The sequence below is a fragment of the Triturus cristatus genome, chromosome 11 (assembly GCF_964204655.1).
Source record: "Triturus cristatus chromosome 11, aTriCri1.1, whole genome shotgun sequence".
Classification (NCBI taxonomy): Eukaryota; Metazoa; Chordata; class Amphibia; order Caudata; family Salamandridae; genus Triturus; species Triturus cristatus.
The window spans coordinates 604,751,104-604,772,561 of NC_140594.1; the positions used below are offsets into that span (position 1 = coordinate 604,751,104).

A 21,458-nucleotide genomic window follows, 5' to 3' on the forward strand; every position below is an offset into this window, starting at 1 on the left:
AATCCATACACTCTTCCATACCTTGCTATACACTTATACAACTTGTCTTTACAATTTCAAACTACTCCAGTTTACAAACATGGGCCACTTTTTTTTAGCTAATTTACTAAAGGAGGCCACTTATATTTTGGTACCCAGATCTATTTTCTGTCCCAGTCCGACCCCGGGTGCCTGCCACAGTCGACAGAAGCAAAGATATCTCTTACTGCGCTGCCTTCTCGCCTCTAACCTCATATGGACGAGTGTGTGTATGTAATATATGCACTGAAATGGTACTTCTCGCCCACCCGAAGAAGAAACTGCCAGCAAGGGATGAGGGGGAGGAGGGATAAAAGAGTTAGATGTGTGGAGGGGGCCGCATGCATCCCCGAGCCCAGAGGAGGAGACGAGGTGTCAGCCTTTGAAAGCCGGCACACTCCGTTCCGCCGCCGCTCCGAGGGAGGATGTGTCCTGCACGCGCGCGAGGGCGGCGGGGAGCAGGCGCCTTTGTCAGCTCCGGGAACGAGCCGCACCAGCCGCGGATCCGGCGACAGCCAACAATGAGGCGGGTAATTAATGCAATCAGCGGAAGGCGCCATTGTGCGGGAGAAGCACTTAGTGGAGGGAAGGGGCGCGGAGGGGTGAGGGGGGAGGAGAGGCTGGGGGGCAGTCAGAACAGCAGAGAGGCAGCAATGTGTTAGGAAGCGAGGGGGCTGGAGCGTGGAGGGACGGAGCGCCCGACTGAGGTACCACTAAGAGCTGTGTCTGTGGTCTCAATAATGGAATAGACAGTTTTAGAGGTGTGACGTGTTTTGGCAGAGCGCTGCACGCGCCCCTATAATAGAAGAGCAGGGCAGGACTGAACGTGATTGCAGAGTTGTGTAGGTCTTGTTTCTTAAATAGCAGGCGCGTGTCAGTACATTACTGAGGAGAAATGGTAAAAGTGCGTATCGTTTATTTCTACAGGTCAGGACTGAGGTGCACTGTCGGAGCTCTGCGTGTGTTCTAGCAATCGAATAGCGAGGGATGACCGCGAAATAGGGTTAGGGTCTTCAGGCCAAACCTGCAGGCGAGGCTCCATTGCACAATTACAGCGCTTGTACCCCGCGGTCGAAGCGCTAGGGTTCAGGGTTGTGAGGGCTCCACTGCCTTCCAGTTATGGACTTCTTTAACTTTCAGCTGCAAGCCAGGGAAGGAGGGGTGGGGCTATTTTTTAATTTATGGTTGCATTGGGGCCCATGTCACGCACCCTTGGTACGCCACTGCCCCATCGATGTGCTTTGGCAGAGCTGTGCGTGCCTCCCGGTGCTGTTATAAGGAGATGGTAAGACTAAGAGACAGGTTTGAGGTGCACGGTCATAGAGCTCGGACTTAGGAGACATGGGAGAGCCGTTGCATGTCGGACCTCTGGAATGCAAACGAGGATTGAGAGGCACTGTCGGCGCCATTTGCATATTCTAGGAAAGCAAGAGCAGGGAGGGTCGTGGACCTTGATTGAGATACATTCGCAGGGCTGTTTTCATGTCCCAGAAATGGAAAGACAGGGCGCCCTGCAGACTAAGATTGAGATGCACTGGCGGAGCTGTATGCGTGCTCAGCAATGGAAAAAAAACGGGGTGCGCCCCAGACGCGGGATGAGGTGCGCTGACTCAGCTGTTTGGGCGATCTAGCGATGAAAGAGCCGTCGGCACTGCGGCTAATGGTTGAGATGCTCTGGCGGAGCTGTTTGCACAGTTCATTAATGACAGAGCGATATGCTCCGCGGAACTTGATAGAGCTGCATTAGCAGAGCTGCGCGCATGTTGCGTTATTGGAGTAAATGAATGCGCTACAGTCAGGGACGGAGGCGCACCGGCAGAGCTGTGTGTGCACGGAAGGAACCTGTAGATTCCACTCTGACGTATCTGTGCGCGCGCGCCAAGACCAAGGTCTAACAGGCAATTAGACCCAATCCTCTTGATGAACAGACAACACAACCGAGAGAATGTCATAAATGTATGGTTTGCTCTGATGCAGTTATCAGCCTTTGAAGCACGAATATGAAACCTCAGTGAGCGAATTGAGATAATGATAAAAATCAAGATTGACGCTGCACGTCTTCGAAAACATATGTTTCCAAGGCAAACGACTTACATAGAATTAGTGAGGATCGTGCCACGAGCATAACAATAGCCCTCGCAGGGGTGGGGGTGGATTTCTGGCACTGTGTACGGGTGGCGGGCTTAAGGCCTAAAAGCTCCTGACTGTGTCCGGAGCGCGGGCCCCCCCTCCACGTACTTTGCAGGGGGGCCAACGCAGTTTTCGTTACGCCACTCGACCGTGCCAGGTGAATCGTATCTCGCTTTAGCTTCTATGACCTTGCATTGACTGTATGGTCTTAGTCCTGGGCCTGTATGGTTAGTAGCGCCTGATGATGACGTGCGATACCTGTATGGTGTGTCTCCTGAGCCTGCGTGGTCTGTAGCACCTTGGGGATGACGCTTCTGTTTACAGTTTTAGCTAGTGGTATCTGCGTAATCTGTGGGAGTTGTACTCCCGTCTTTGGCTCTACCTGTTACAAGTAAGTATTCTGAGACTATAGACTATGAAGATGAGGGATAGCTCTGCTGTCTGTGTTGTTTAGCTGTAAAATGGCCGTAGCCTAAGTGGCGGCTCTGCTATTTATGGGTTTAGCCTGTAAGAGCCGTGTAACATAGGGAGTAGGGTCTGAAGTGTATGGTCAAAGCACACAAGATCCTAGACTGTAAGATGTGATCCTATAATCAGTTAACCTTTCAAACGTCTTATAAACACCCACCGTTTTGCTCTTCCTGCATAACTGGCAAGTGTATTATTGGCTGCAGCTATAAGTGGCGTACACATATAAATAAAATACACATGTTTTTAGGTAATTCTACCCTGCCCACTCCCTCCTCAGCCCTCGCCTCCAGTCTTCTCTTTTCAGTCATGTTTGGTTCAGCTTTATAAATGCAACTTTCAGCATTCATATGCCATATCATATTGATGTCAATATAGAAGGTGGCATGCCAAATACTTTTGCTGACACTGATTGGTTGAGTGAGGAACGCATGCAAGTATTTATCATGAAAGAAGTTTAGCCCCTGCGCCATGTTTTTATATGGCGCCTCCTGTTTTCATTTGTCAGACACTGCTAGAGACCAAATTCAGTTTTGAGAGGATTCGAGGGCACTTATCTTACTGGGTTCCCCAGTCGGGCATTTAAAAATTCCCTGCTATCCCCCAAGTACCATTGCGAAGGTTTATTACATGCAAATCATTGTCTGTTGTGAACACAAACAAGCACTGGATAAGGAAGACGTGACAGCCCAGAAGAGTGACTTTTTTTATCAACTTCGTTGCAAAATGACAACACATATTTAGACCCTTAAAAGAAGCAATACAATTAATAATAAGTGACAGACTCCGCATAGTAAACACCAAATATATGTTTAATGAAGTCCATAACATTTGGAAAAGATAATATTCGTGAAGTGCTGTTTGAAGCTATGATTGACAGACCTATCCAAGTAATAAACAACATATGTAGTCCTCAATTTTCTGTAAATCTGTGCCTATGGATAAATGGGGCTTGGAATGTCACTTCCTCAACCCTTATGACGATAGCAGAGCTCTAAAGATTTCCAAGTGCTCTGGGCCACAAACTTTAAAAAGAAATCCCAGAATGGACAACTCAGCTAAGTGGACTATTATCATAAGGAATAATATAAAGCGACCCGCAGAGTTGCTAAAAGCTGCCCTCTTACTGTTAACTATAAAGTGTGTGCCTTCTCCTTTATCCATCGCGCTGTTAAATTCTGCATCCCATAACAGGAGAACTGCACCTCATTGGTCATCACAAACATCATGGAACATGTCCCACATAAGATCAGTAAAAAACAGAACAATACACTTCCAGTGACACACCCAACACTGTATAGCATGCTGCCAATGTAGGCAAGCACTTCAGCGCCCCACATAGGGTAGTAAGCGCTATATACATGTTGCACTGCAATACAAGTACATGCGTGAGTGCTCATCCAGTACCGGTGTTTTCATGCATTCTGGGATTTGTAATCCTGTGTCTCCAACTATAAAACCAGAACTGCAAGTCCCAGGATGCAAAGTAAAAACCAATCACTAGAGTAGCATCATGCAAATGAAAAAGAAAGCGAGAGCTCTTAGCTAGTGAAATCACTTCAGAGAAGAAAGGAAAGTGAAACAGGATGGTCAGGGGGGGAAATATATGTTGTATTCTGTTGAGTGAGAGTTGTTTTACGCCCCTAGCTCTCAGCTGCTTTGTGTGTCTTATCTCTGGTCCTGATCACCCTTCAGTCTCTCATCCCCAAGTGGCGTTTCTCGCACTCACGTCTTTCTGCTGTTGTGATTTTTCCTCAGGCCCGCAGCTCCTGAAGACAGATGGGCGTCTGCTATGAGAACATCGCAATCTGCTACAGGCCGCCTCAGCGCCCCCCTCGCGCTCCGTGATCGGGCCATCCGCGCCACCTACATGCCAGCAGCGCCGCGAAGCCATGGGGAGCGTTAGTAGCCTCATCTCGAGCCACAACTTCAACAGCCGCAACTGCCGCGGGTCCCAGTACAAGCTGCGGAAGTCGTCCCACCTCAAGAAGCTGAACCGCTACTCGGACGGCCTGCTGCGCTTCGGCTTCTCGCAGGAGTCGAGCCACGGCAAGTCCAGCTCCAAGATGGGCAAGAGCGAGGACTTCTTCTACATCAAGGTCAGTCAGAAGTCCAGCAGCCCCCAGCGGGCGGAGTACGCCTCGCTGGCGGGCGCCGAGCGCGAGCTGGGCAGCCAGAGCGCCATCAACAACGAGTACGCCAACCCCGGCAAGGTCAAGCAGTTCCCCAACCACCTGGACCTGGTGAGCAGACGCGTCTTTGATTAACTCTCTACTGTAATTACAAAAAAGAACCAAAGGGGGCGATCCAGAGACGTTTAGAGGCATGGGCAAAGTAAGCCCTTGCCCAGGGCCCACAGAAACGGGAACTTTTTCTCTAGCCCACCTTAACTACGTGTTTATCTCAAACACTCTCCCTTTCTCTTCCTACCTCTAACTCTCACTCTTTTCTCTCTGTGCAGTGTCATTCTAAGGATTTTTTGGGAACCTGGGTAAAAGTAAAACATATTTCAGCTGTTTTTATGCGACCCCCATTTCTGAAAGCTTAAGCACAAGTCACTGTCGTTGGCATTATGTGGCCATGAATTAGCAAATAAAATGTGTGACAAAACACCAAGTTGTTCTGAATGGAGAGAGCAATGGGGTGGGGGGGGGGGGGAGGAGGGCACCAAAAACCCTTAAGATGCCACTGAGTGATTCCAAGTAGGCTGCGTATCCCAATGTTAGCAAAAAAAAAACTAGGTAACCAGGACTGCAAGAGTCCCAATATTTCCAGGCAGGTATGCAACTGCAAAAATTTCTCAGAAATTTTCAAGAAAATGGTCCACTTGGGGGAAGTTCATGCAGCAGCTCTGCTCCTACCATTTTATTCTCCATTCCAGAATTAAGAACTCCTCGTTATCCCACAAGAATACTGCAGATTATCCGTAATAACCTATGCAGTATTACCGCACCTTATCCCAGGGTCCCTTGTAATCAGCTCCCATGACTAGAACTTGAGTATTCTAAGAACTCCATTGCTAGTGCTCTAGTAACTCAGTTTTTTGTCTGAAAACTCCTGTTTTTGACTGAAATGGGATCACAAGTGACCTGGTCTTTCTGGGCGCAAACCCACTTGCTAAAGTCATGTTATTCCTGATTCTAGATGTCATCACAACTCATAATAGCCCAGTAACAGCATGGCAATATCACCTTGTATCAATGATACTACATGCAGTATTAGTGTGCCTTGTTAATGGGCCCCTTCTAATGCGACACTAAGTATAATACTACAAGGATTCTGCATTTGACACAATGGACCTACTTTTGGTCATTACTTCACACTAAAATCGACATACATTTTGAATGAGTGCAAAACACATGATCAGGACTAGATGTCCCGCAACTGTGTGCCTGGTGTTGATCCTACTGCCACCTGGAGGTGGGCGAGCCCCTGCGGTCTCGAACCTGGCTTGATCCACATACCTGGCTCTGGCTCGGCCTGAAGTGCTTCTCTACCCCTCAAGCCAAAAACGAGCCAAGTTGTAAGTGCAAACAGTTCAACCACATGCCATCTGATCTTTTCAGTGATCAAGCTCCGTCAGTGCGGCCGCCACTTCCAGGTGCTTCCCTTCTGAGGGTCTACCCTGAACTTAACCAGCACCTGGTGGGACTGGAGCTTAGAGAGAACTTGTCTAAACAAAAGGATTTTGACTTGCGAGGGATAAATACCAAAATTATGTGTCAACAATAATATCGCAACTATTATTGGATTTTTGCTTCATATTTGTCCACACATATTCTCTTTTATAAATCATATCAACCGCTTCTAGAATATAGAATCACATTTTAATTCACTGATATTTTAGGGTATAAATTCCATAATTCTGCAATACGTGAACACACTGTCCTCATATAAACTCTTAATATACATAGACTGCCAACATAATTTTTTTTTTATTGGGTCCGTCTTCTGGTCGTCCACTGAGAGAATCAATTCACCATTTGCCTAATGCCCATATATTAGGCTAATGATCTGTATGTCTTTGAATCTTTTCCATTCAGTTAGAGTGAACTTGGGCAGGAAAAGACAGGGGAAAGGAAGAGATGTAAGGCAGAGGAAGACAGAAAGAGTTTAGAAAGAGACTGAGCATAGAGGGATATAAATAAAGCCTGGTGAGGGACAAGGGTGGGAGAAGGAGGCGAATTTGGCATGATTATTAAGAAATGAGAGAGAGAAGAGACAACAGGAGAGGCAAGAAATGCCATGAAAAAGTGACGAAACTGTGACAAGCTGGTGTGAAAGGCAGGTTGGTGAGGGGAAAGGTCAGCGTATGCCACACTTTAATTGCCTGCACTACCTACTTATGGAGAGCGCCAACCTGTCGCAGCAAGCCTATGTCAAACTTGGGCTAGTCTGCCCTTGACTCTCCCCCTGTGCACCCCTTCCAGACCCATTTCCTCACCCAACCCCTCGCCAGTTGCAGTGTGAACATTTTTGCTGGCTCAGCTTGGAATTTGGCTTTTAGAGCCTAGCAATGGCCTAGCTCAGTCCTGGCTCAGCTCTTCCTATGCATTGTCTGGCTTGCCCACCTCTACTTCCGCCCTAGCAACAGGCGCTTACCGTCCTTGGAAACAGTCTCTATGCCTATAATAGCACAGTTATGTGAGGAGGCTTTTTCATCCTGTTCTGGTTTCTGATACATTGTGAACACACACAGGCATTCAGTAACTGCTTGCGTGTTTAAAAATGCTCTAAATCCGTGCTAGAGCAAGAACAAGGGATTGAAACAGCTCTTCCTCTCTAAATCCGTGCTAGAGCAAGGACAAGGGATTAAAACAGCTCTTCCTCTCTAAATCCGTGCTAGAGCAAGAACAAGGGATTGAAACAGCTCTTCCTCTCTAAATCCGTGCTAGAGCAAGAACAAGGGATTGAAACAGCTCTTCCTCTCTAAATCTGTGCTAGAGCAAGAACAAGGGATTGAAACAGCTCTTCCTCTCTAAATCCGTGCTAGAGCAAGAACAAGGGATTAAAACAGCTCTTCCTCTCTAAATCCGTGCTAGAGCAAGAACAAGGGATTAAAACAGCTCTTCCTCTCTAAATCCGTGCTAGAGCAAGGACAAGGGATCGAAACAGCTCTTCCTCTCTAAATCCGTGCTAGAGCAAGAACAAGGGATCGAAACAGCTCTTCCTCTCTAAATCCGTGCTAGAGCAAGAACAACGGATTGAAACAGCTCTTCCTCTCTAAATCCGTGCTAGAGCAAGAACAAGGGATTAAAACAGCTCTTCCTCTCTAAATCCGTGCTAGAGCAAGAACAAGGGATTAAAACAGCTCTTCCTCTCTAAATCCGTGCTAGAGCAAGAACAAGGGATTAAAACAGCTCTTCCTCGCATCCTTCCTCCTCCTATTTGTGCCACCGGTGGGTGGGGAGGGCTTGGAGGGAATACCTTGGACAATGGCCTGACAGCACAGGCATCGCACCAATACCCCCATTCCCACCTCTGCTCTAAACTGCACCATAGGGGCAAGAATGAGAGCATCAAAGTATGTCATTCTAAATCTTCTGCACTGTAGTCACAGAGATGTGGCTGTACAACACCCTTGTTAGCATACTATAGCCTAGTAACGTATATCTAAAACTAGGCTGCTACATGTCACAAATAATACTAGAAAAGTAGCAAGTTTACATGTAGTGCTACAATGTGTCACAAAACACTTAGGGGCTGATTGCAAGTGCCCTGAATGGATAGTCAGAATTTATCACACCTGATAAAATGCAACACTCCAGGGCTCAGAAGTTATTGTGCGCTTTGAATTGACCTGGGCTGATTATTTTTTTTTAGGAATAACATGCAGATTTTGACGATTACCACACTAACATCCATATGTCCCGGTAAAACAGTGGATTGGCTACAGTGTCCTTATAATGTTTGCTTTTTCAGGCTCTACGTTTTTTTTTTTGCTTAAGCACTACACGAGTGCATGTGTTTTCTAGCTGTCTCCCTCGTGTGTTTCTTTTTCCCTCTACATGCTGCTCTCTCGTCAATGTGCTTCTACCCCACCACCCCCCACCTTATGTACACACCCAAACGTTTTTCATATCCACCTGTTTTACCCTGTGTTACTTTCGAACCGCATCCGTGTTAATTCCCTTTACATGCACCCCCCCCCCCCCAATTTTTAGGTCTCGCCTGATTCAGCGCTTGCGCTGATCTGGCCGAGACATTTTGTAAACAGGCTTTTTCAAAGTGCTGCCGTGGCCTAAAGCTACAGTGCACGTGAACGTGCACGCGCGCCCTCCGTTGCACGCGATCGTAATCGGGATTGCGATCACTTTCGCGGCCGCGTTGCCAAAGCATGTTTTATTTTAGTGTTGTTAACTCGTCGCTTTACCAAAAAATATTCTAGTTTTCGGAGCACCAGTGTACCTTTTTAACCCTCAAACACAGTACTTTCACGTCAATGAGGTGGAGGGAAGGCTGGCAGAGACATTCTTGTGAGGTTTTTGTGAAGAGAGTTGGACTGACGACTAGAGAAAGTGGGGGACTAGCCCTTTGCACAGTGCTTTTGGTTCTTAGGTAATGTCATGTTTGTGTAGATTGACTGAATATCTCAGGCCAGTATTTTTGTGCCCGGTGATGTGTAGGTCTGGAAGTTCAAATGACAACGCTGGCTGGACATGTTGCTCATGAGACTGGGACATTTAACAGATACTATAAAGGGCTATAGCGCCAAGGGCCATAGCGCCAAGACTGGCTCCACAGAAGGTGAGATTAAAAGCAGCTGCCTAATGGCTCCGTGTTACACGTGACACTTTAATCAAGCTATGTTACATTTGTTTGCTTCCGCTTTAGATTATCATATATATGCACAACCAGTAATAGGTTAGTCAAGCGTCAAATATTCAGCAGGCTAAGATTTTGTGTGCCCAGTACGTAAAGTGACAAAAACAATTTGCACTGCCTGCTTCGGTTTCTTTAGTGTTTGTCCTTGCTGTCACTCGTGTGCTGTTATCTTGCCCACCGAGGCGGGCAGGTGTGCGCATGTGCAGATGACAGTGGTGCAGCATGACAGAGGCATGCAACGGAAATAACGTAGAAAGGCGCGGGGTAAGGCAGCCTTAGCATTGAAGACTTGAAAGTGCAGGTGCAGTGTTGACTGTTGTTTCTCTCCAGTGTATATTTTGGAGGTTGGGTGTTCGAAGTTTCTGTGGGTCCTGGGTCAAAAACCCGATGCGGAACACCATTAGAAGCGTCTTCCATTTTACCAGGTGCCATGAGCAGCTTATTCTAAGTGTAAACAAGCATTGGCAAACTCAACAGGCCTGACTTTAATGTGCTGATGAATGCAAACTGCATTTGTGTATGCCTATATTTCGATGCGTTCCCACATTAAAGCCGTTTGCATTGCCAATGCTTGTATTGTATGTCCTTTATGTATTGTAAAGCTGGTGGGTTTTATGCCTTAAGGCTGTGTGCCGAAAACATGTATGTGTATTTGTGTGTTACATTTCCGGGCTAAAAAACATTTAGAAAACTCTACTGCTGTTAAACCAAGAATTGATTTCTGCATGCAGCATATGTATGAGTTGTACAACCTCAGAGAGGGCTAGACACAAACAGCTTCTGCGAGGTCTAATCCCCTGTATCAAGCGCTACTTGGCTGACGGGAGTCGGTGCGCTATACAGGCTGTCACGAGGATTGCTGCGTCTCTCTTTTCCTACTATCCTTTTCTCCTCGAAAGCTGTCCGCACACTCCGTTTTGTTCTTAGGGAATATATCTCCCCTTGCGGCATTTTAGAGGTTCCAATGTAGAGATTATATCCCAAGAACTCCAAGGAAACCGTAGACAAATGGAACAAAGAATCCCATGTTTTGATTCCTGCGCTAGCGATGCCTTTCGGACCACAAGCTTCAGCTCTCCGGTTAGCAGCACTCCCTTTCGCTGTCTTGTGCCCAGTGTGACACAGTAGAAAAGCTGAACGCCAACCTCTTCCTTGTGACTCTGCCCTCAGCTCCGTTCACAAGCTTTCCTCTGCTATCTGACTGAATATATTGTCCGCCTAACCTTATACCCACTGGAGAAGTTCACGAAAATGCAAGTGTCTCATGTGAGCAGAGTCGTACCCAGGGACGAGGGGCGTAACAAAGGCCCACGCGGTACAGGGAGGGGAGGAGGAGACCGAGGTTTACCAATTCTTAGTGGACTCCTTCAGCATATCGTGCAGGGGAGTCGGGGCACAAGTCTTAACAAGCATTTGCAATGCAACAGGTCTCGCATTTACGCGAGTTTGACCTATTGCAATTGTAATTGACAATTACTTTTATTTATGTTTTGGTTTTTAAAACATAAATAAAAGGCCTTGTCATTTACAATGCCAATAGCTCTAAATCTCGCAATTGCGAGACCTATTGCATTGCAAATGCTTGTTTAATTTGCCAATTTGAGTCGGATCAGCAAACAAAAAAGAAGAAAAAAGTGTTGTCATTTTGTAGGCGCATGCATGTGTGGTGCACGTGCTTACAAAATGATCCAATAGGCCTTTTTAGGTCTCGCCTGACCCAGCGCATGCGCTGGTCTGGCGAGACTTATTGAGAGGGCTCCAAAAAGTGCTACCAGGCCAGCCTAGAGCTACAGTGCATGTGCGCGGGCGCGCGCGCCGCGGTTTACCATGATTACTTTCACTTTCGTGGCCGCACAGCCGCTTTGCATAGCCAATAGGTCTCGCTTTTGGGACCTTATAAGTATTTACGTATGCAACTGTTGCATGGCTAAACACTTATAAGGTCCCAAAGGCGAGACCTATTGGCTATGCCAATGCTTGTTTTTATTAAGGCATGCTGCACAGCACCAAGGGTGGTGTACAGCACAGCTAAAAGGTTTTAGCAAAGCCAATGGGTCCCAAAGGAGAGAGCTATTGGCCTTTGCCAATGCTCGTTATTCTAGTGTCTAATAGGAGATGAGCATAAATTATGCTCACTATGATTATCAGTGCAGGTGGGGTAATTAGGCACACAAAATGGATACAAATACTGTTTGCTCATCTTATTACGAGTTTCTAGGCCCATTCTGTAAATCGGGTGTAAAAACTGGGGAGCACCGGATGTAACTGAAATATGAAAGGTGAGGTTAAACATCAGGATAAATAATTATTTTTGCGAAGCTAGGACCTACTCACAGGTGGTTGAACATCTGCTATATATATCCGAAATGAAATTACTAATATCTAGCTGCATCTTTCATTTTTGTAAAAAAAATGGATGTCTCCATCAGTGTCGGAAAAACATTAATGGTAGTGTATAGTACAGTCCATGAAAGTCTAAGGCAGAAAATGGTTCAGGGTCTTTTTGCGAGAGATGATCCCGAATGCCATTCAGGACCCAAGTGGACTTGGGTAGCCTTGAGATTATGTTGAACCTATCTGTAAAAGTTACCTTTGGAGTTAAAATAAGTCTGGAACAAAAATCTCTCAAGCAGGAGCTGGTCGCAGGAGAGGGCTGAGGTGGGTGTCCCTGCATTGGGTCTTCTCAGTGGGATCCTTTAGTGAAGAACAGTTATGACCATGAAAATACTTTATAAAGGGATAAGATGCCTAATGGAGTCCATTTGAGGTGGTAGTGAGGTGGCCTCAGCAACAATACCTGTCACATTTGTTGTGGAGTTTCCAGATCTCAAGACTCTTCATTGGCAGCTCTCTGAAGCGTTCTATGCCATTATTCCTTAGCATCATATTCATGTCCATACCTCAGTTAGGAGGACTGTAGCAAGCGCCGGGACACCTTTGGGTAGCTGTGCGCTATGTAAGTTTTACTAACATAACATAACATAACATTTAGCTGGAACAACAAGTGATGAAGGTTTGGGTACTAGAAAGGGCTCTGAACTGGAAGAGTCTGTGATGGTTATGTTGGCTTGCCTTTTTCTGACCGCATCTTTCAGGCCATTCAGAGGAAACTGGAAACTCTCTAAAACCAAATGTGTGGAATCTTTTTCTTGCAAATGGTATCAGTGGATGTTGAGCCAAGCAAATGTTGATACTTGGAATATCTTGGAGCTTTGCCATCAAATAAGTCCTCAGCTCAGGCCTTCTAGTGGTTTTTTTTTTATTCAGCATTCTGGAATGTGTCTGCTTCCCTTTGTGGATCTACTTTGTCAGTCTCACCAGCAGAAGATGTATGTTATCCTCATAATAAAACATTTATTTAATATAGCTCACCATACCACACTTTGGATATTATTAACACCTGCTTGGAAACATTCAATTTATTGATACTCACATTTCTGAACTCATTAGGATGGAAGGATGTGGTCACCTTGCTGGAATTCTAATTTTGACAAGCTGATTGCAGCTGATGTCACTGCTAGCATTAACTCACTGAGCAATTTTGCCATTGAATTGAGCCTTGTCCTATGGAGAACTGGTAAAGACAGCTGACACACTCTGTTACATGGTACTATTTACTTAGCAGCTAACTGCAAGGTGTACTCAATTTTTGAAGAAAGTCAGTGTCTTCCTCTGACGTACGCGTAAGTGAAGGGGACTATCTGCCGTAGCCCAACGTTCTTGAATCAAAAACGCAGGTAGGCAGAGAGCATCCAAGATTTTACATTGTTGAATGGACCTGGCACTATATATCAAAATCTGGCTACCAAATTGGATAATGATTAAAGTCTTCTAATTGATCAGTGGCGTCTTTTGGAACACCAGTGCTGCCCCACCCACCTTTTTCAGAAATAGGCATATTTACTAATCTCCGGCCACTGGTCGCAGGCTTCATTCGGCCGCCTACTGTAGTGGTTTTTTTGTTCTGGCAGAGTGACAAGAGTTTTGGGCATGGATCCTGAGCAGAGGGCTGCTTATGTGACAGAACTGGGTCTTCTCATGTGCCAGGGCTGAACCCTGCTGGGAATGAATGATTCGGACCAGAGAGGCACGGGTATTTGCCTTGGACTGCTCATGTTCCAGACTGGGTCTGGTCATAACCCAGGGAGGCGGTTTCCTTTGCCCGGCATAAGACTGCTCCTGCACCAGAGCAGGCTGGATTGGCCATGTTTCTTGTTGGGACTCCTCCCCTATCAGACTAGGATTGCTCTTGCTTCAGGATGGACCAGTTATATGCAGTGCTAGATTTCTAACCAATTTCAAAGGTATTTCTATTGATTTTTAAAACTGTAATACAAAAACCAAAATGAAAAGAAGGGTCACTACACCATGTTTCTTACATCTTTCACTCCAGTACATACGAACCTTACAATATCATCTTTACAGTCAACAGCGGGCAGGCAGTCCTCCGATTTGTGATGCGCCATAAGCAATATTCCATGAAGGTAAGCAAGATCAATTCATAAGCAAAAATACATGTTTCAGGATTTGCAATATCATAATTGCACCAGTTTCGACCAGTTTCTGTTAATGCGTAGCTATGCATTTTACTTGAGTCCAACACATTTGCTTTTCCGTTCTTCCCTAAACAATGTCTTGCTTCACAGTAGTAATGAACACGTGATATGCACCCAAACGTTTGGAGCCTAGGTCAGTCAAACAGCAGGAGTGCTTCAGTATCCGTTTAGGTGGGTTTCCCATCCACCCTTTTCAGCCATAGGAGTATTATTTCCCATTTGTTTGCCATTTAGGCCGCATGGTGTGCTCCTTTAACACCACACATTGGATACGGTCAATTTAAGGAAGGCAACAACCTGTTGGTAGTCATTTTGAAGCACGGGACAAGTCCAGACCACGTGGAAGAAATCTGAACCATCTACATTACAACATGGAGAAGTTCTACAGGTGCCTCCTCATAAATTCTGCAGTCTTGCAGGGGTCAAATATGCTGGAAAAATATAACTGAATCAACTTAGAACCCGGGCATGCCAGCATGCTCTTGCTTCATGAACTATCATTGTTTCCTTAGATACCAAAATCTTTTCCCCATCATGTCTTTATCTTATCCAGGGAATATCTAGAAATCATTAGCATCTCCCTATACAATATTGGTATCAATTTCTCCCAATGCGTAAACACTGTTTTAAGATCTGCAGTGACCTCTGGTTCCCTGATTGGCCACTACAGAACTTAATCTGGACATTTCATTTAATTGCCCATGTGCTAAAAATGGACATACCTGAATATGATTATTCTGTCAAAGGTCCTCAAAGGTTCTCAAGATCAATTTAGAAATGGACACCCCACTATATCCAGACCTCAATCCATCTAGGGCCGTCTGCTGATACCATGGCTCGCTTTCGCAACTCAGTGAAAACTCCATAGCAAGGTGTCGGGTATGTATGGTTTCGCCCCCAACTTTACTTTACAGTCACCAATTCCAGATGTTCCAAGCTATGGATATTGGCTTTAGTAAGTCACCCCCAAGATATTATCCTTGAGTTACACCTCAAGGACAGGCATAGCGGTAAAAGATTGGGCAAGGAAGTCAGCCTTCACAGTGACTGTGGCTAACATTATCCTTGAAGTCCACCACAGGGACTGCTGAATGCCAGGTTTGCCAAATACACTGGCTACCTGGTCTTGATTCCACATCATGCCTTTTTCCTCCACCACGCTCCAATTCCTGCCTCTTACCTCACTCTTAAATGCTCTTTTTACTTTCTGCTTTCTCCCCTCGTCCCTGTTTTGCTATCTTTCTGTTCCTACTCGTTTCTGCCTTTTTCTCTGTTGCTGGGTCGCAGTCTGACGATGAAAAACAACAGCTGTCCACAGAAATGAGTGCCAGGACTCATTCCTGCAACCGCAGAACAACTGAAGCACCTTTTATATCATAGATCGATATTATGGTTCTAGATTGGGACTTCTAAGGCAGGAACTGTTAGATGCCAGACATTCACTGCCTCCAAGATAGACCCACACAATGTGCCATTGTTCAAGTCTACATGTGCAAGGGGTGAGATGGGCAGACATTATGGCATACACTCTATGTACTTGGACTAGTCTGCTCATGTGCCTGTTTAGGACTGCTCACATGTTGGTCTCGGTATGTTCATGTGCCAGCTTGTGAATGCTCAAACGCCTGGTTATGGTTGCGGAAGTACCAGATTGTGCCTGCCTGTTTGACAGACTGGGGCTGTTCTTGTGCCAGGGCTTCACAGATCATATGCCAAGGCTCAGCTGCACAGCTATCATGACAGCTCCTTCTCACTTGCCAGGGCAAGTCTGCTCGTGCATTGGTCTGGACCAGCTCATGTGCCGGTTTAAGACCGCTCTCAAGACTGAATAGGACCGGTCATGTGGGGTATCGTGAAAGCATATCTCCATGGATATTGGTTCGTCTCTGCCACATTTTTACATCTCATGTACAAGGTTGACAGCTCTTATGACTGACAGGGACAGCAAATGTACCAAGATGGACTCCGCGTATGTTAGGATGGGCCAGCTTATGTTCTAGGGTCGGGAATGCTTTTCTTCTGGGCCTAGACTGCCAGGATGCAATTACTCGTGTCGGGTTAGGTCACCCATTGGCCAAGTTGAAGATTCTTGGGGTGCCAGGCTGGTCTGTCTGTGTGCCAGGTGGCACATTGTCATCTGCTAGGCTTCAATTGTTCCTGTTCCATTCTGGGATAGCTCTCGTGACACAATGGTCCAGCTTATGTGTCAGGTGTATGCTATTTATTTACAACATTAAAGCTAGTCACAAAGTAACTTTGTTTCCTTCCCAAATTCTCCCTTGCCACCTTTGCCTTGTCCTTCCTTCGTACACCATGCAGCTTGAGGTGTGGCTTGACAAACCTCAAGATTTGACATCATCTGATTTACCCGCTAGATCCTAATAGCAGAAATATGATCTCAAGCCTAAAGCATAAAAGATGAGGCTGATTTATTTGGCAAACTGCCTGTTAACTGGTTGCCTAAAGCTGATCAGTTCCAACCAGGTGTTGTCCTTCAGAGAACACACCTTCCATGTTGACAAGACCATAGCTCTCAGCTCCCAGTCAATGCAGATGTCCTCTCTTCCTTCTTCCATGGTACATTTTTGTATGGCATCTTGCCTTTTCCTTCTTTCTCTCGCCATATAGGCATGTTAACCATAGTTATGTTTCACACATAGAATGTCTAAACTTCACCTGCGTAGGTGTCCCAATATTAATGCCTCTCGGAACCGTAGAGGATCCAAAATGTAGCAGATAGCTTTCTTATTTATTCAGTAATGTTACTAAGTCCCTGGTATTTTCCTTTGGCCATTCCAGAGCACTATAAGCAAGTCCACTGGACTTTTGTAGCAATGGAGGACTGAATTATGCCTCAGGGTTACCAAATTTTGTGACAAGAAAGGCGACTTACTTGCCGTACTGTGTAACATTCCGTGGCAGTATTATTTTACTATTTATTTAAATATATATTAATATTGTCTGGGCAAAGGTTGACCTCATTAGTACAAGTGTGCCACCTGAAATAGTCACCAGTTACCCTTTGAAATGGGTCTTCCACTGCAAAGTACTAGACGCAGTGCCTTTTTAAATAGCTTTTGATCCTTTTGAGCAAGAAAACAAATCTTTTTTTTATTAAATATGCAAATGATGTAGCAAATGGTGGATTACATTGCAAGTTTGGTTTATATACATAATTATGTTGAAAATACCACGTCACAGAATCAGATAACTCCAGTGATCCTTAGTATCCGTGTAACAGCAGAATTGGGGAGGTTAGAGTACATTTAGGTGGCTGTAAGAACTCTGTTTGACACCTGTACACAATGATACCTCCACAACTGGTGCTGACCCAAATTTTGTTAGAAAAGTAAATCTTTGTAAAGCAAGGACTGGATATTACACAACATAAGGCACCTGAACAAGATGTTCTAAAAGTTCTCTGGGCATGGTGACATTCAGTTTTAGACCTACTCTTGCCAGACCAGTTTTCACTCTAAAACATTGTTGGTCATGGCTCTAGTTGACCAGGCCTGACTTTTTTAGTTATATTTAATTTTTATTGTTTAAATGTACTTTAAGGGGGCGTGGCTTGGATGGCACCGTAAATGGTGACTTGATCCGGCTGCTCTTGCCATCACGGGCTAACTTCTGAAATTGCAGCAGTCCTAGATACACTAATTGCAGCGTTGATAATGGATTCCTGCATCAGATCACGGGCCGGCACCCAAATAGATCAGGCAAAATCCAGAAAGAACATTATTTGCTCGGGATTCACCTTGGATGTTGTACGCTCAGAACACCACCTGCCCATCATTAAAATAGCCTACGAGAAGCAGTAAAGTCAGGTTATATGGTTCTCATGTATTAAGCTACTCGACTACAAGTAAGCGCCTTTTTGTTACAATAATCACACCTTAGTGGGATCTCTGAAGCTTGCTGCAATACCGGTACTTTGCTCACACCTGTTAGCACTCTGAAACAACATTGGAAAGCAAGAAGTAACTACTCAGCGTGCCTGACCCTAAAATGGCAGCGCACTGCATGGCTCCGAAATCTCCCAGTGCTTCCTCAGTGCTTCCCCAGCACCGCTAACTGCATATGCACTTCGGAGCCTCTGACATCGGTTCCTCCAACAATCCCGGCTCCCCCTATCAGGCCGGGTCCCAGAAGTAACAACAATGCTCCATAACCCCAAACAGTGCCTTGGATCCGCAAGAAGTCAGCAATACCCCTCTATTGCTTACGAGAGCCATATTACAGCAGGGCCTTGTATGTATTGAGATCCCCTTGACGACATAATATACCAATTGATACACCAAACAACATACACAAATAAATGTGCTTGCCCTGCTCCCTCCGACAGTCTATTGAGACCAGCAACAAGCATTCTTGGGCTAGAACCCCAAAAGAAGATTGACCACCATGGATAACACATCTTGCCAATCCACATGTTAGCCAGATATCCATGATAATGTGCATGTGACTGTGCACGTATGTGACTGAGCGCGCTCTGACATTTATTGAGGTCTATTGAGAATTATTGGGATTTCCAATAATCCTGCTCATACCTGCTCAAAATACCGCCTTGGCTCATTGGACTGCATCGAAACCCCCTACAGATCTTGACCCCACTGTGGGTGACTACAGATACCAACTCTGCTTGTATTGGTTTTAGCATCTAAGAATGCTGCCCATCACAGCACTGTTCTTCATAACTTAAGCAGTAAGTCGCCTCGTGGAATATGACTTGACCCATCTACAGTGGCACACAGCTTCCAACTTCCCAACATATATGTGCCTCCATCGCCTACTAACTTTAATTGACCACAGAGCTGAGACAACGATCTACAATTGCACCCGTGCTTAAACTACTTGTGACTCCTGGACGCCCCCTCAGTAGCGTAACCATAGCTTAAAAAGAAACCAAGACAGGCCTAAAATGCTGAAAGGTGGAAACCCCAGCCCCAGATTCTCCGATCAAGGGGAAAGTGGACATCACTAACACTATGGACTTGATACTAAAGAAACTTGTCGAAGTACATGATCTCGTCAAATCCACCAAGTCCAATATGATGAAACTAGAACTTTGCGCAATAAGGTCGGACATCAAAGCCATCAACAATAAAGTGGCTGAAGCAGAGTCCAAGATCAGCCCGGTGGATAACATAATGGCCAACTCGAATAAGGACATTCTGAAACCACAAGCTTCATCCAAAGCCCACTAAAGGGACATGGCAGAGCTGGAGGATAGAAATTGTAGGCTAGAATTTTTATTCTTGGAATGTCCAAGGGTGTGGAAGACTCATTGGATTTTTGTATTGCCTTACTTGAAAAGTGCTTCCCACAAGCAACGGGTCTAGCATTAAAAAAAATACCTGGAGGGAGCACACAGAGTCCCCTCATATAAAACACACAACAAATCCACCACACGTCAGATATTCTGTTGGCATCTACACTATTAACAAGCTGAGCTGATTCAGAAATATATACGTAAAAAACAACCATATCTTATGGAACGGTCACAAAATATTCCTGCCGCAGAATTATTCAAAATCAACGGTGGAGGTCGGAAAGGGCTACTTGGCGCTTAGACTCCGACTGAAGAACTCGAACCTCCAATTCTCCTTTCCGGGTGCTGCAAAATGTAGGGTTTTTGCCTATGGGAAACACCACATTTTCAACGATTATAAAGACTTGCATTCCTTCTTAGATGAAGGAGATGACGTCTCTACGGAAACTCAACATACATCTTCCTCCATGAGGAAAGCTTGATACTTTTTCCTAAATGCTAGATGTCAACCATAACTGTTTGACCTTGCATCCTCTATATCAACTGATACTCACAGTAACAACGCTCTCTATAACACTGATGCAGATAAGTGTATCTATGCACGTTATGTATTCAATGTTATGTCAATATGGTAGCGCATCTTTGTTGGAAAGTGAGTTATTGGTAGGGGCAAATGTAAGTCTGCCACTGGCAATAAGGCCACTAACACATGATAGGACTCAGCATAGGTCTTAGACAATTATTCCTATGCTCAACCCTTGGTAAGGTGGCTGCGAGCAGACAGGCTTAACTTTAAAGACAGGTATATAAAGCATTTAAAAACACTATTTCAGTGAATAATTAAGACACCACACATAATAAAAATCCAACACCAATTTATAAAAATAGGAAATATTTCTATCTTTAAAATGACACCTGGTCCCAGTTTCTACGTTCACACTTAGAAACTTTTCTGGAGCTTTTTCTCGCGAGGCCCCTCGAAGCTCCCAGCCAGTCCGGATCCGGTGAGTGTTCGCCGGCTTGACTTGTGACGAGGTCCCGGTAAACTTTCCTGGAGCAGACGTAGAAAATTTCTCAAGATCGCTTCAGTGGGGCAACCCAGGAATCCAGGCCAGTACGCGATGGAAGGCAGGAGGCTTGGCTCTCGGGGTTGTTCCCGGTCACTTTTCCTACGAGCGGACTTAGAAACTTTTCTGGAGATTTTTCTCGCGGGGTCTCTCGATGCTCCTCATGTAGCCGGATCCGGTGAGGGTTTGCCGGCTTCAGCTTTTCTCTAGTCCCGGTCAATCTCTGGAAGTTGGAGCTATGGAGCTTTTAGCGGGTCGAACCTGGTTGGCTTGGCCGGCTCACGGTTGAAGGCAGGCGGTCGGAGCTTTTTTTTCAAAGTTCTCCAAACTTCTTGAACTTCTTCCTGGAGTTCCTCAAGGGGTCCCAAAGTGTCTCAAACTCACTCCAAGGGTCTGGAAGCTCAGAGATGATCCTTGAAAGTTGAGGACTTCAGTTCCCACAATCCACTGATACAAAACCCTTACAAATCCTTTGGTAGTTCTCCAAGGTGTCGATTTAGTTGGTGATGTTCCAGTTGAGTTTTTTTAACCTGTAGCTTTCAGGGAGTTCACTCTTTAGTTCTTTTTCAGCAAAATAATCCACAGGTCTGTAGTTTCAGATGGTGCAGTTTTCAGTGGTCAGACCTTAGAAATCATTGCACAGGAAAACTTCTCTGCAGGGCACTTCTTGCTTCAGTAAGTTTCAAGCAGCAGATATGGAGGGCTCTGCCCCTCTCAGATACATATTCCAAGTTCTCTGGGTCATGCAGGAGGTCACTTCTGACCAATGGGAGCATGGTAACTCCTCAAAGTTATGACCACATCCTGTAGAGTGTGGCATTATTTTGTCCCAGAGTGCATCAAATCTTCAAATCCATAATGGCTGATTTTCAAGCAAGGAGGTAAGAGCTGGCTAAACACACCCCCTATGATGGCTTATTTCCATAGACTCTCCCCCTACCCTCTGCACATACCTTCCCTAATCCTGGATCTGGTGGGGGTCAAAAGTGTAAAGTGGAAACTGACACTGTGGCCATCCCTCTGCCTTTGAAGACCATGGTTTACGACTCCTCCCCCTGGTCTGGCAGTCCTACTGAACAGCACACTGCCCTACCAGCAGAGCTGGTTAACCCCAGGGGCTCT

The 21,458-nt window shown here is 45.5% G+C and overlaps 1 protein-coding gene across 2 annotated transcripts in view; it reads left to right on the forward strand.

Moving 5' to 3' along the window:
* The window catches only part of LZTS1 (leucine zipper tumor suppressor 1), a 298,358-nt gene that overhangs the window by 235,360 nt on the left and 41,540 nt on the right, over positions 1-21,458 (forward strand). The window contains exons 1-2 of one of the 2 annotated variants that reach the window (XM_085633905.1): positions 426-548; positions 4,375-4,859. In XM_085633905.1, coding sequence (XP_085490031.1) covers positions 4,509-4,859 — 351 coding nt within the window. In that variant the 5' untranslated portion in view covers positions 426-548; positions 4,375-4,508. Of the gene's footprint in view, positions 1-425; positions 549-4,374; positions 4,860-21,458 lie in introns of those variants that run through there. The other variant, XM_085633904.1, reaches the window with a different exon arrangement.